We start from the raw sequence: 15,287 nt of genomic DNA on the forward strand, positions 1-15,287 counted from the left end.
TCAAGAAATCACCAGGATAACAGGCAGGCATGGCCTTGGTGTACAAAATGAAGCAGGACAACAGCTAATAGAGTTTTGCCAAGAGAACACGCTGATCATAGCAAACACTCTTTTCCAACAGCACAAGAGGCGACTCTACACATGGACATCCCCAGATGGTCAATATCGAAATCAGATGGATTATGTCCTTTGCAGCCAAAGATGGAGAAGCTCCATACAGTCAGTAAAAACAAGACCTGGAGCTGACTGTGGCTCAGATCATGAGCTGCTTATTGCAAAATTTCGGCTTAAATTGAAGAACGTAGGGAAAACCACTAAATCATTCAGGTATGACCTAAATCATATCCCTGATGAATATATAGTGGAGGTGACAAATAGATTTCAGGGATTAGACCTGATAGACAGAGTGCCTGAGGAACTATGGACAGAGGTCCGTAACATTGTTCAGGAGGCAGCAACAAAATCCATCCCAAAGAAAAAGAAATGCAAGAAAGCAAAGTGGCTGTCTGATGAGGCTTTACAATTAGCTGAGGAAAGAAGGGAAGCGAAAAGCAAGGGAGAAAGGGGAAGATATACCCAACTGAATGCAGAGTTCCGGAGAATAGCAAGGAGAGACAAGAAGGCCTTCTTAAATGAACAATGCAAGGAAATCGAGGAAAACAACAGAATGGGAAAGACTAGAGATCTCTTCAAGAAAATTGGAGATCTCAAGGGAACGTTTTGTGCAAAGACGGGCATGATAAAGGACAAAGAAGGCAGGGACCTAACAGATGCAGATGAGATTAAGAAGAGGTGGAAAGAATACACAGAAGAACTATACAGGAAAGATCTGAATGTCTCCTTTTTGAGGAGAGTCCCAGTGGGACACACCAGTGGGACTCTGCTTTTAACCTCTACTGAGTAGAGGAGCAGGCACAGGCTAGTCTAGAACAATCACAAAGCTAGACACAAAAAGGGAAAAGAGGCTATGGAAGGACAAGACTCTCCAGTGGTGGTGACCTGCAAGGTGTGTGCAATGTTTGTTTTCTTGCCGGAGAACAACATGGCCTACACCTGCAAGAAGTTCAAGTTGATCACGCTGCTGGAAGAAAAAGTAAGTGGACTGGAGCAGACTGTCGAAGCAGTGGAGCTGTGGAACCGATTCCAGGTACTTGCGGATGAGGCTGGAGGACAGCCTGCAGAGGAAGAATCACAGGGGAACCTGCATGAGAGTGAGCAAGAGGCTGAAGGTCAGTCAAACAGAGGCGATGAAACCCAGGCCTACAAGAAGAAGAAAAGAGTGGTAGTAGTGGGAGACTCCTTGTTGCGTGGGATCAAGACCCAAGTATGTCTCGAAGACCCGTGGACTCGCCAGGTAGGTTGTCTCCCGGGAGGATAGATTAGAGACGTGACTGAAAGGTTGCCTGCACTCATAAAGCCCACTGACAGGTATCCCTTTCTTCTCATCCATGTGGGAACAAATGATACCGCCAAGCGGAGCTACGAAGAAATCACGTCAGACTTTGAAGCTTTGGGAAGGAAACTCAAGAACTTCCTGGAAGATGGGCTGTTGGCTAGGGACGGGTTGCACCTCACAAAGGCTGGGAAGAATGTGTTTGGCCACAGCATGAAGAACATTGTTATATTGTGGTTTTAATATTCTGTATATTTTAAATTGTTTTATTGTGTGTTGCTTGGATTTAATTTTTGTGAACCGCCCAGAGAGCTTCGGGTATTGGGCGGTATAGAAATGAAATGAATAAATAAATAAATTAACTTCATCAGGAGGGCTTTAAACTGAATCCTACGGGGAAGGGAGATGTAATATTGGGGGTAACAATGGACATAGGCGCATGCACTGCAACGGAGGGAACAGCTCTGATAGCGCCCAATAATAGTCTTCAGACACATGCAGGAAGAAAGCCAGACTATGAAGCACATGGTCTTCGATGTCTATATACTAATGCCCAGAGTATGGGAAACAAACAGAACGAACTTGAACTCTTAATACAAGAGGGAAATTATGACCTGATAGGTATAACTGAGACTTGGTGGGATGACTCTTGGTGGGTTGAAATAAATGGAGCAAAGCATAAAAGGAACCTGGTGGTCAGAGTCTACTACCGGCCACCCAATCAAGGAGAAGACAAGGATGAAACTTTTGAAAAGCAAATAGCCAATGTTTTAAGGAAGCATGATGTAGTAGTAATGGGGGACTTCAATTTCCCCGATATTTGTTGGGAGACAAATTCTGCAAAACATGGCCCCTCCAGGAAATTCCTGACTTGTGTGGCGGATAACTTCCTCCTACAGAAAGTAGAGGAAGGAACTAGAGGATCGGCTATCCTTGACTTGATCCTAACCAACAGACATGACTTAGTGGATAAAGTGGCAGTTACAGGAACTCTGGGGGAAAGCGACCATGTTGTACTTGAGTTCTTGGTTCTAAGGGAAGCAAAAGCTGAGTGTAGTCAAACGCATACTCTAGTTTTTAGGAAAGCTGATTTTAATAAACTCAGAACAATGATCAGGAAGGTCCCATGGCAAGCAACGCTAACGAGAAAAGGAGTCCAAGATGGGTGGGAGCTTTTAAAAAAGGAAATTCTCAAGGCACAATCACAAACAATTCCAGCAAGAAGAAAAGGTGGAAGACAACAGAAGAAGCCAATGTGGCATCACAAAAAGCTTAGGGATGACCTGAAAACCAAAAAGGACACATATAGGAAGTGGAAAGAAGGCCAAGCAACAAAGGAAGAGTACAGGCAGGTCGCACAGAATTGCAGGGATGGCGCCAGGAAGGCTAAAGCTGAGAACGAGCTGAGGTTAGCGGGGGAGGCTAAAAACAACAAAAAGGCTTTCTTCAGCTACGTGCATAGTAAAAGGCAGACGAAAGAAATGGTGGTTCAGCTATTAAATAAGGATGGCAAAACGATAACAGATGACAAAGAAAAGGCAGAGGTGCTGAATTCCTACTTTGGCTCAGTCTTCTCCCAAAAGAAGGTCTATGACCCCCATGGCAAAGGCGAAGTACAGTACATGAAGGGGCAGGATTGCAGCTTGAGATTGATAGGCATATGTTCAAGGAACACCTAATTCCTTTGAATTAGTTCAAATCTCCAGGGCCAGGTGAACTGCATCCTAGAGTAATAAAGGAACTGGCAGAAGAACTCTCAGAACCGCTGTCTGTTCTCTTTGAGAAATCATGGAGGACGGGGGAAGTGCCAGATGACTGGAGGAGGGCTAACGTTGTCCCTCTCTTCAAAAAGGGTAAAAAGGAGGAACCTGGGAACTACAGACCAGTCAGTCTGACATCAATCCCTGGGAAAATTCTGGAGCAGATGATCAAGCAATCCATCTGGAAGCACCTTGACAACAATGCCGTGATTACTCGAAGCCAACATGGATTTGTCAAAAACAAGTCCTGCCAGACAAATCTGATCTCATGTTTTGATCAAGTCACCTCCCTTGTGGACCGTGGGAATGCTCTAGACATCATATACCTCGACTTCAGCAAAGCTTTCGACAAAGTACCCCATGATCTCCTGATGAGCAAACTAGCTCAAAGTGGGCTAGATGAAACAACGATCATGTGGATCCACAGTTGGCTACAGAATCGGACTCAAAGAGTGCTTATCAATGGGACCTTCTCAAGCTGGGGAGAGGTAACGAGTGGGGTACCGCAGGGCTCAGTCCTGGGCCCAGTGCTCTTCAACATTTTTATTAATGACTTGGAGGAGGAGGTGCAGGGAATGCTGATCCAATTTGCAGATGACACAAAATTGGGCGGGATAGCTAATACTTTGGAAGACAGAAACAAAATTCAAAGTGACCTGGATAGACTGGAGCGCTGGGCGGAAAACAACAGAATGACATTGAATAGGGATAAATGCCAAGTTCTGCACCTAGGAAAAAGAAACCAAATGCACACTTACAAGATGGGGGATACGTGGCTCAACCACACTACAAGCGAGAAGGATCTTGGCATTGTTGTCGATCACAAGCTGAAGATGAGCCAACAATGTGATGTGGCTGCGAAAAAGGCAAATACTCTTTTGGGCTGCATTAATAGAAGCATAGCTTCCAAATCCTGGGAAGTACTAGTTCCCCTCTACGCAGTACTGGTTAGGCCTCATCTGGAGTACTTTGTCCAGTTCTGGGCACCACACTTTAAGAAGGATGCAGACAAACTGGAGAGGGTTCAGAGGAGGGCAACAAAGATGATCAGGGGACTGGAAACAAAGCCCTATGAAGAGAGACTGAAAGAACTGGGCAGGTTTAGCCTTGAGAAGAGAAGACTGAGAGGAGATATGATAGTGCTCTTCAAGTACTTGAAAGGTTGTCACAGAGAGGAAGGCCAGGATCTCTTCTTGATCATCCCAGAGTGCAGGACACAGAATAATGGGCTCAAGTTACAGGAAGCCTGATTCCAGCTGAACATCAGGAAAAACGTCCTGACCGTTAGAGCAATACGACAATGGAACCCATTCCCTGGGGAGGTGGTGGGCTCTCCCACACTGGAGGCCTTCAAGACGAGGCTGGACAGCCACCTGTCGGGGATGCTCTGACTTGGATTCCTGCCTTGAGCAGGGGGTTGGACTCGATGGCCTTGTAGGCCCCTTCCAACCCTACTATTCTATGATTCTATGATAAGGCCGCTGTGCTGATAAGACTGTTGTTTCTGAGCATGAGTAGTATGTTTTCTTTGTTCTCCAACTTTCAGTTTGTATAAATACATCCTGTTTTCTTGTCTCTTGTTTTTGGAGAGACACAGTTTTGTCTGTCTCTCCCACAGCTGTGATGTGCTTTAATAAATCTCTGACCATTCAACCTAATCTGCCTTGGATATTTCCTTAACTTCACTCAGTGAAATCTTGGTAAGGGAGAGCTGGAGTTCAGCAGAGCCTTAAGCAGAAATTGCTCCAATTGAGAGAAGCACGTGTTATGTCTAAAGGTGTGGAAGGGGTGACTGTTCCATGCAGAGCCTCCCCCCAAGTCACCAGACCTGCTTTGAGTGGACTAGCCTCTTGATATTTAAAACAGCAAAAAACACTGTTGTGATTCTGGATTCTTGAGAATTAGCCCCAGCTCTGGGTAACACAGCCTCTGCTTTCGCAATGTCAGAATGGAATACAATTCTTGCAGGGAGGAGGAACTTCTCAAAGATCTCTTTAAAATTTATTACTTATACTGTGGACGGTGGCAGGACCGAGGATACCAGGCGTAAATGCTGCGTGTTTTTGGCAAGCTGAGATGTACCACCATTGCCTTAAAATGCAACAGCAGCAAGCTTAAGAGTTAAGTGGTGATGCATTTAAAAGCATCCCTCGAGGCTGGATTTCAAGAGCAAAGCATGAAAAAAATGTTGCTAACGGTCAAAAAGTCAGATTCAAACCTTGGAATTCTGCCAAATGTGGAAGTGGTGAGAAATTGCAGTTTGGTCCTCAAGGGGTCCGCGATGCGCTCTCAGTCTGTCACAGCAAGCCCACCAAGAGGAAGGCAACCCTGTGATCATGGCAGAGGCTTGTTTGGGCTCCAGCCCACTGCGGGATGTTTGCAGCCTGGGAGCAGAGGCAACACCTCCAACCTTGGGCTGAAGCCCACAAAGGCTTTTGCCAGAACCAGCAGGGCTCGTCCTCTTTGAGCTGCCCCTAAGCTCCTTGGTTTTTCCAAATCCTGCTCAAATGAACAGAAGTTAATGATTTATTAGTGTGTTCCTTTTTTCAGCACTGTCCATGTAGGTCTTACAGAGTTACTCAGGCCTCTGCCCGCAAAGAGCTTACACTCTACAATAGGCTGGGGTTGCATGACAGGCAGACATTCAGCCGGTGAAGCCACTGAGAGCCTGCCTTGCAAACCAGGAAAGGCACAGAGCCTCTCTCCACGAGTCTAGGGGCAACACATCAGCCAACTGGGGTGAGAGGAGAGGGGGGTGAATGGACTGGGCCCCTCAGGCCCGGTTGTCAGCAAGCAGGAAGGGCAGCGTGGTAGCTCTTCACCCACAAAACACTCTGGAAATATACCGGGGGGGGGGGGGGGCGAGGACTGCAGCCCAGGTCTCCTTGCACCAAGTGCGAGGCTTCGTTGCGCGAGTTGAGTAACTCCATGGGGCTAGAAGGTGGAAAGGAGAGGCCGGTGTGTGTGTGAGGGGCAGCATGAGCTACAGGGAAGGGGGCTCCGAATGCCAGGCCGCTGGGAGATCTACCCCCCCGCCCCTGTCCCTTGCGCAACAAGGTGCCACACCCAACGGTGCTGCAGGCACCCTCTGTTCTTCCCCAGTAGTATATTGGACACCATCCGACCTGAGGGGCTCATCTTCCGGCGTCATCTCTTTTAGCCTTGTGATACGTTCCATGGGGTTTTCTTGGCAGGAATACTGGAGTGGGCTGCCATTTCCTTCTCCAGTGGACCACATTTTGTCAGAACTCTCCGCCATGACCTGTCCGTCTTGGGTGGCCCTGCACGGCACAGCTTATGGCTTCACTGAGTTACGCAAGCCCCTTCACCACAACAAGGCAGTGATCCATGAAGGGGTTCTATTTATTTAACTTGAAATTATTTTTAGGCCAACTTTGAGGGTGAAGCCCAGTGGGGGGTGGGGCCAAAGGACCAAAAAGCTGGCCTCTTTCAGCTTCAAGTGCTTCCTGGCAGCCTTACGAGGAGGGGCGTTTAACCGGGGGGGGGGGCTGCACGAACCCAGATGTGGTCCCGAGGCCTTAGGTTCCACTCCCCTGCTGTAGGGTCTCTCAACAGCCTCCTGGGTGGGGCAGAAAGGAGCACCCTGGGTGGATGAGGGGCATATGGGTGTGTGGTTTTGGAGAGGGGGGATCAGCCGCAGCCCTGGAGCCCAGAGACTGGTGTGTGTTGGTGGGGGAGATTCTCTAGGCACGAGGAGGTGAGTGGGGGTTATCAATTTTGGCAAACTGCACTGAAACAGGTTTGGGGTGGCAGGGAAGGATCTCCATGCAGGGGTGTCATTGAGGGGTCCCACTCACCATGTCTTCTGTGGTGGTGGGGGATCCCCCCCAAATGCCTCTGGCAGCAAGGAGTAGACCTCGAACCCCTGGCTCTCTGGATCACCCCTGACCCAGGTCAGCAGTGGGCTGGTCATGGGGACGTGGACCTCTTTGGGGTGCAAGACAAGAGGGAGGGGGGAAAGTCACAGGAGCGGAGCAAGGTGTGCGCGTGTGGGCACCGAAGCAACGCCAAGGGCCTCCCCCAGCCACACCCAGGGAGGGAGGGGTTGTCACCACTGTATGCTTCTAAATTGTTTTACCGTATGCTGCTTTGGGGTCTTAGAACCATAGGGTTGGACAGGGCCCCGGAGGTCATCCAGACCAGCACCCTGCTCAGTGCAGGATGTGCAGCCTCAGTGTCCCAGCCGGATCCGGTCTCTGCTGAAACACCAGCAAAGGAGAAGCCGCTGCTGCATCCGCCCCAGGAGCTCCTGTTACAGCAGCCTCCCCCAGGCCGGGCCCTCCAGGTGTGTGGGACTACAGCTCCCACAATCCCCCATGCCAACTACTACATAAACTGCTGCCTGGGGATTGTGGGAGTTGTGGTACAACACATCTGGAGGGCCCGGCCTGGGGGAGGCTGTGGTGTAAGATCTGCCGTCTGATCTATTCGCAGCCCCCCCCCCCCCCCCGGGCTGTTTTGTCCGCTGTTCGTATGGGCAGGTTTATTTTCCTTATATTGTGTTACTGGCAGGGAGGGGGCGGGGTTGCTGAAAAGCGGCTTAAAAATGGCAAACGCAAGCGGTGGGATCATCCGTTCTGGAGGGCAGGGGGGCTTTTCCTCCCCCTGGGGCCGCTGGCCAAACTTTATGTGGGGAGGGGGTGTTGCTGGCTGGAAGGAGGCGTCCCCCCTCCCGCATCATTGGCTCCCCCTTGCTCAGCTGGGATGGGGGACCGATTTGACTCAAAGCCACCTGCAGGCTTTGAAATCTTTTCGAATTAAACTCCGAATTTAATCCGCCCTGGTTGTCATCTTGCAATTCATTTGCTGCGATTAATAAAGATATGGGGCAGGTGCCTCCGGGGGCGGGGCGGGAAACGGGTAGCGGAAAATAATTTTGGCGGGGAGTGATGCCCTCCCCCCTCCCGCTGCTTCCCCTGGATACGCCACGTGCCAGGCGCCGACGCCCCTGGGTGAGCGCGCGTGTGCAAGGACGGGGCCGGGAAAAGAAGGGCGCCGAGATGAACCCCCAAGTTCACGGGCAGCTCCGTCTGGCTGACCGCGCTGGAAACAGGATGCCGAGGCGAGAAGGCAGCGCCGCCCCCGCTGGCCTCATCCAGCAGCCAGCCGGGAGGGGCTGCCTAGAGCCGGGCCCGCCTCGGGCGAGGCCCAGGCAGGCATTCTGCGCGCGCCCCGGACGCCCGTGCGGCGCCCTCCCCCCTCACGCGCCGGGCCGGCCGTGGATGGCGCCGGAAGCTCGTGGCGACGGACGGGGGGCCGCCCACTCCCGGGGCCGGGCGCCCGTGGGTCCCGCGCGCCCAGGGGCGCAGCGCGGGCGGGGAGACGCGGCTCCGCTCTGCCTCCGCCGCGCAAGCTCGCGGCTCGGCGCCCGGAGGCGCCGCTCGCGCGCCGGCCGCGCCGTGGGGCTCCTGCCCGGCGCCGCGCGCAACGCCGCCGGCGCCCCGTGCGCGGGCCAGGGCGCGCCAGCGCGGGCGGGCTGCGCCGGGGCCAGCGCCTGCCCCCGGCGCGCGCTCCGCCCGGCAAACGGCCCCGCGAGGAGCGCCGCCCGCCGCGAGCGGGGTGCTCGGAGCCGCAGGCCCGCGGCGCGGAGGCGGCGGCGGCCCGCCCCAGGGCCCGGCGGAAGCCGCGCGCGGCCGCCCCGGAGAGCGGCGGCGCCGCCCGGTCCCCGGCGGGCGGGGCCCGAGGCCGTCCCGCGGGGCTCGGAGAGAACGGCGGGGCGGGGCGCTCGGCCGGCAGGTCCGGGGGGGCGAGCGCGGGCCGAGCTAAGCCCGCCGCAGGGCTCTCGCTCGCTCGGCGTCCTCTCGCCAGACTCGCTCCGGGGGGCAAATTCACCTGGGGCGGGGGGAGAGCGCTTGTCCCCCCGCAGCCCCCTTGCCTCTCCCCTCCGCCCCCCCAGAGCAGCGGCTTCTGGACGCAGCAGTGGGGGGCTGTGGGCGGGCGGAGGCCGCCCCCCCAGCCAATCGCTCCCTGGCCAGAGACACCCCTCCCCCCAGCCTCCCCACGCCCCTGGCCTCGATCCGCAGGACAACCCGAACCTCCCCGCCCGCTTCTCCGGGGGAGACGCTTCTGCGCCTGTCTCCCCGTCAAGCAGCAGCCAGGTCAAAGGCATTTTGTCATCCCCGCCCCACACGCCCAGAGGGGGGCAGATTATGACCCCCCGACACAGGGCCAGGAATGCCCGCCTGTGTAAGGGGGAGTTTGGTGACCTGGAGAAAACCTGCCCCTGCTCCCCTCCGCTGTTCCGGGGAGTTGGGGATGGGGGGAGAGACACAGACAAAGATACAAGCAGTGGGGGGCTCAAACAGATCAATAAATATTTATAGAGAATATTTGTTTTTTTAAAAGGCCCAAACCAAATTAAGTTACAAAAATCCCAAAACAAACGGGGCCCAGCCAAGATGGGGGGGGGCGCTGACAAACAGGGGCTGCTGAATTCTTGTGGATGCCCAGGAAAGCGCCCCCCCGCCCCCCAGTGTCTGGGATTGCAGCCTCTACCTAGGGGAGCCACCAGGGGCGTTCCTGGTTACAGGTTCGGGGCCTGACCCATATGACGCACACCTGCTGCTTCTGTTCGGGCAGAGCCTCCGACAGGGTCATCCCCAAAACCGCAAACAGCGCAAGTGGGGCTCTGTGGCATTCCCCCTTGCACAAGCAGGCGCCCATTATGCACGGCAACTGGCTGTACAAGGAGTTGCGCAGTTGGCTGGGCAAGCTGTCGCACAAGCATCACACACAACCATTCGCACAAACGTGGCTTGCTTGGAATCATCTCCTGCTTCCTGCCAGTGCAATGTCCCCTGCCTGGGATGAGACAGCGGGATGCCGCCCTATACATGCACGTTTGGAGGGAACGGCGAGGCCTTGCTTAAATGCCGCAGGGCCCCTCACCCAAATCATCTCAAAGAAAGTCTCGTTTGTGGGCCCGCTGCCCCAGATCACCTCAAGCCGAAATATGTTTTCCCTCTATGCTTAATTGCTATGTGGGGGGAGATTTGGGGGGGCTTGCACCATGCAGGGAAGGGGAGTTGACCCTTTCCTCCCCCCCAAATTGCCCCCTGCCAGATAATTAAGCTGCGAAAGAAAAACCGGCCCTTGGCACCAAGGGAGACTCAGGGCTCTGGGAAGGGGGGGGGGGCATCGTGCCAGGCTTAGCAGCGCCCCTGGGAACCACTGAAAGGGTGGGTGTGGGCTACCATTCCACATCCCCAGTGGGACTGGCTGGCAGGGGGGAGAGCACCATTTCAGAAGGAGGGAAGGAAGCGGGGAGGGCAAGACGGCTCCAGAGGGGGATGCCCCCGCCCGCCCGCTGGACTGTGAGCCCCCACCCCCAGGCAGTCCTGGCCCCTGCAGGTCCCATCTCCATGCCACAGATACATGCCCAGGAGCAGAGGCCCGCTCAGGCCCGCCCCGCTCCTCTGGCCCCCCAGGGGCTCCTCCCATAGGGTCTTTCCCAGCCCCACCAGGATGGACCCCAGGACCTTCGGCCTGCAAAGTGGGGCCTCTTCCGCCACTGCGCCACTGCCCCTCCCCTCGACACACCCACAGGACAGACAGACGCTGGTGGAGGGATGGGGCCTCCGTGACACCCCTAACTAGACAGCACAGGGGGCGGGGGATTTAGGGTTCAGGACCCTCGGAGGTGAGACAGTTCTCTCTCCTGCCCCCCACCCCACGCACATAGAGACATCAACTAAGAACAGGGACATTCCAGCTGGGGTGGGCAGGGCTGGTGCAAATGTCCAGAGCCTGCTGAAGCTTGAGCCCCCAAACCAGGGGGGAAGACATGTCACTCAGGTGTCCCTCTGTCCGACAAGTCTCCGGCATTCAGCCCAGTGCCCGACAGGAGGAGGCACCACACCTCCAAGACTGACCCCTGCCCGGAGGAGAGGGCAAGTTCCTTGGCCCCATCCAGCCGCCCGGCCACACTGCCCCCCTCGAGGCGCGTTCAAGGGCAGGGGCAGGTGAGGCCCCCCGCAATCAGGCGAGGGGCGGGGCGTGGTGGACGGCCCCCCGGGGCCAGTGCGGTTTGGAAAGGTCCCTCTTGGCCTCCTGCTGCTCCCCACACAGCCCCCCGCCCCACTCAGCGTCCCCGCTGATCCGGGAAGGCGACGCCTCCTTCTTGACGCCCCCCGAGGCCGCCGCCGGGGTCCCTGAGAGGCCGCCCGCCGCCCCCTCCCCGCTGAGGCGGTGGCGCCGCTCGCAGTGGCCCTTGTGGCGCATGAAGCTGTCGCGCCACATGAACTTCTTGGCGCAGACGTCGCACTCGTAGGGCTTGAGGCCCGTGTGGGTCTTCATGTGCTCCGTCAGGTGGTGCTTCATCTTGAACTTCTTGTTGCAGACGGGGCAGTCGAAGGGGCGCAGGTTGAGGTGCATGTTGACGTGCCGGTCGCGCATGCTCTTGTGGGAGAAGGCCTTGCCGCAGTGGCACATGAAGATCTTGCTGCCGTCGCCCGCACTGCCCGCCAGCTGCACCGCCCCGTGCTCCACAGGCGCCTGCGGGGGGAAGAGCACGACCTGGTTGCCCTGCATGTCCAGGGGCAGCAGCGCACGCGGCGGGAAGGGGCCGGCCAGCGGCGAGGCCTCCTCCAGGCCCTCATAGGGCGCGGAGAAGCCCTCTGAGGACTCGCAGAAGTTGACTTGCTCCTCCAGCTTGCCACCGCCAGGGCTGCGCAGGGTGCGGACGTCGATGATGCTGAGGGCGGCCTCGGGCGCTGCCCCGCCCCCCGCCCCGCCCGCCTCCACAGGGTCCTCGTCCTCCTCGCAGGTCAGCACCAGGTCCTCTTGCGCACGCTCCTTCTTGACCAAGACCCACTGCTTCTGGGGCATGATGCTGGGCCGCACGTAGGCGGGCCGGCGGGCCTCGCTGCTGGCCGGCTCCCCGCTGTCGCTGGCGTCGTCGTCCGTCTCCAGGATGAACTTGCTGCCCCCGGCAAAGGGGTCCGGGCAGCGGGAGGGGCCCTTCTCGGCCTGGAAGACTGCCTCCTCGTCCCGGTCCTCCGCGCCCTCAGCCGCCAGCGCCCCGCGGGGGGTGTACTTGCCCTGCTCAGGGCCCTCGCCTGTGTCGCGGGGGCTGAAGTAGTTGCTGCTGCTGGGCGACTGGTTGTCGCTGGTGCGGCTGGAGTGGGCCCGGGCGGAGGAGGAGGGGGCAGCGGCGGGCGGCAGCCCCAGCAGGGCTCCCCGGCGCTCCTTCAGCAGCTCGGTGCAGCGATCCACGATGTGCCACATCTGCAGGACGCTGCCCACCGTCAGGTAGTTGACGATCTCGTCGGCAGCCATGCTGAGCTTGCCCGTGTAGGCCGAGCCCAGCACCGTCTCGAAGGCCACGGGGTCCATGACGCTGGGCAGCACGATGGAGGTCATGTTCTTGAGCAGCACCTGGTCGTGGAAGTAGGGCGAGGAGGCGGCCAGCACCGCCCGGTGGGCCCGGAAGACCCGGCCCTGCACGTGGATGGAGATGTCGCACAGCTTGCCCTCCACACGTTGCTGGTTCAGGTTCTCCAGCAGGGCACTGGTCACCTCGGGGAAGTCCACGTGGACAATGGCCAGGCCAGAGGGGTCCATGGCGCCGAGGGGCCGGCCCTCGCTCCTGCCAGAAAAAGGGAGAGAGAAAGGGAAAGGGTTCACAAAGCACGCCCAGTTACAGGGCTACCAGCCTGTCTGCTGGCACTCTGCGTGTCCCCCAGGGCGGATTCACCAGCGCTCCCACCAGGGGTGGACAGAAACTCTGCGCCCCTCCTGAGGGTTCCCCAAATCATCACGTCCCGTTCCCAGGTCCACAGGCACTTCCCAGCTTTTACACAGTTGTGTCCCCCTGCCCCCCTGAAATGCCTCTCTCCCAAAGGCTGGGAGGAAGAGCTCTAAGCTACAAGACGCGGCCAGCATTTGGGGCATTTCAGCCCCACCCACCACAAGAACATGGAGGATGCCGGGTGGTATAGTCCAACCCATGTGCAGGGCCCCAGGTGCGGTTGGGCAAGGCTACTTTAAAGGGGCGCAAGACGTAATAAATAAAAAAGAACTACATATGTTTCTATACTGCCCAATAGCTAAAGCTCTGGGGGATGCTGGGAGCTGTAGTCCAACACATCCAGAGGCAGGATGTTGAGCAAGGCTGCTTTGAGGCTGTGTTGCAAGACTCTTGTTTTTGATGCAACAGAGTAACGTGCCCCCCCTCCCCCTGGGAAAAGGGAGAAAGTTCCCAATCTAAGGGTATGGGGAGGGGACAGACAAAATCACTCCCCCCCCCCCGCAATATTTAAGATAACCTGGAGGAAGGATTGCCCCCCACCTCATGACAAAGCCAGCAACGGGCTCGGCCTGGGAAGCAGCAAAGCGGAGGGAGGGAGGGAGGGCGGCCTGGTGCCCACAGTCCTTCTGTCTGGGTCCAGAACTTTTGGCGGGTGGCTTTGGCGGGCCCCATCCTGACCCCAACGCAGAGCGCAGGGCCCCATTGGGAGGTGGGCAGCTTCTGTGGCCCACTCGGCTCACTTTTACTATTGCTAACTGCTTTGGGAATTGGCCCAGCAGCCAGGGAGAGAGCAAGACAGCCACGAGGACACGCGTGGATCTAGACCAGCCTCGCCCAACCTGGCCTCCTCCAGCATCGGTGCGGGGGGGCGGGCTTCCCTCTGGGTCACCAGGGTTTGGGGGGGACTGGAATCCGAGTCCCTTTACATGAGCTCAGCCAAAGAGCCCAGCAGGGCCAGAGCAAAGCTCCACCCCGCCCCGCACCCTGCCTCCGACAGAGGACAGCTCAAAGCCCACGGAAGCAAGGGACGGAGGGCCTCCTTCCCTTATCTGCCCCCCCCCCTGCATCTGGTTAATTGACGGGGCGGAAGCTCCAATCTCCAGGCCCCCAAACCCACAGCAGCCAATCAGCTGCCCCGCCCCCGCCGGCCTCTGGACCAAACCAGCACGGGCAGGGACGGCCTCCAGACGTCGTTGGGGCTGCAGCCCCGTCATCCCTCCCCGCGGGCCACGCAGGCTGCGGGGGCCAAGGGAGGGAGCCCTGGGGCCGCTTCCGCATTTGCTCCAGAGCGGAGCGGGGCACTCTGCGTATGCCCAGGGGCGCCCCGGCCCCTCTGGCACTCCAGCGGGGACAGAGAGAAGGGGAGCCCCCGGGCAGGAAGGGGAGCCCCGCCCCTCCGCCGGCCGGCCGGCCGGCGCTCTGCACGCGCGCAGAAGCACCCCGGCAGGAGGCTGCCGCGGGGGGCAGGCGCACAGACCCCCGCCCCGCGACGCCCAGCGGGGCAGGCCCGGGGCCAGCCCTCGCCCGCTCACCCAGGGGCGCTCCGGCTGCGGCCTCCCCGCTCGCCCGCTCGCTCTCCCGGCCGCGGCCTCCGCGCGCTGCTGACCCGCGCTGGGCTGGGCCGCCGCCGCCTCGGCCGGGCTTTAAAGGCGCAGGCGCGGCCTCCCCTCGCTCCGCCCGCCTCCCCTGCCGGCGCTGGGCCGCCTCGCCTTTAAGGCCCGGCTTTCGGCCCTCCGACCAGCCTGCCGCTGCGCGCCGGCCCCCGGGGAGAAAGGGGCGGCCGGGCCGCGCGCCGCGCCGCGCATGCGCCCGCCCCGCCTCCCGCGCCCGCCCCTTGAAGGCGCGGCGGCCCGCCCGAGGCGGCCCTGGCGGGCGGCGCTCCCGCCTCGCGCCCGCCCGCCCGGCCGCGACGGGCGCCGCCGCGGCCCCGGGGGCCTGCTCGGGCTGGCCGCGCTCGGGCTCATGCGCGGCGGCGGGCGCAGGGCCGCGGAAGCGCAAGCAGCGGCGCCCCAGGCCCCCCGTGGCAAGAGGGGTCTGAGCCGGCTACCCCCAAGGCCCAAGGGGGGCGGGGCGGGGCTGCCGCCGCCCCCCCCCCGAGAAGAAATCGGCCCCCCCGCGCCCTCCAGGTGCCACGGACTGCAACTCCATCTCCTCGCTCGCAGGTCGTGTAGGAAGGGACCAGGACTGCTGCAGAAGCAGGCCCCAAAACAGCGCCCGGAAGCCCTTCCGGGTCTCGCTGCTTCACAGGCAAATGCCTCAACAGAAGGCCGGGGAATGGTGCCGAGCCCCCCCGCGCCCCGCCCCGCCCCTCCCGCTTTAGCAGCCGGCCATCACCCCGCCCCCGCCCAGTACACCTCCCGTAGTA

The 15,287-nt window shown here is 58.7% G+C and overlaps 1 protein-coding gene across 2 annotated transcripts; it reads right to left on the reverse strand.

The window, feature by feature from the left end:
- Positions 1-9,202: 9,202 nt before the first annotated feature.
- ZBTB22 (zinc finger and BTB domain containing 22) lies at positions 9,203-15,220 on the reverse strand. Of its 2 annotated transcripts, none has more exons than XM_084841285.1 (2): positions 13,463-14,441; positions 9,203-12,760 (listed from the first exon to the last, which is right to left on the reverse strand). In XM_084841285.1, the coding sequence occupies exons 1-2, from the start codon at positions 13,465-13,467 to the stop codon at positions 11,152-11,154; spliced, it is 1,614 nt and encodes a 537-aa protein (XP_084697411.1). In that variant the 5' UTR covers positions 13,468-14,441; the 3' UTR covers positions 9,203-11,151. The 2 variants fall into 2 exon arrangements, with proteins under 2 accessions (XP_084697411.1, XP_084697412.1); XM_084841286.1 differs by lacking the exon at positions 13,463-14,441 and adding an exon at positions 14,455-15,220 and having other exon boundaries at positions 9,205-12,760.
- Positions 15,221-15,287: the final 67 nt, after the last annotated feature.

This window comes from Heloderma suspectum, chromosome 2 (genome assembly GCF_057233095.1).
Source record: "Heloderma suspectum isolate Gila_16-S chromosome 2, 16-S_ref, whole genome shotgun sequence".
Taxonomy (NCBI): Eukaryota; Metazoa; Chordata; class Lepidosauria; order Squamata; family Helodermatidae; genus Heloderma; species Heloderma suspectum.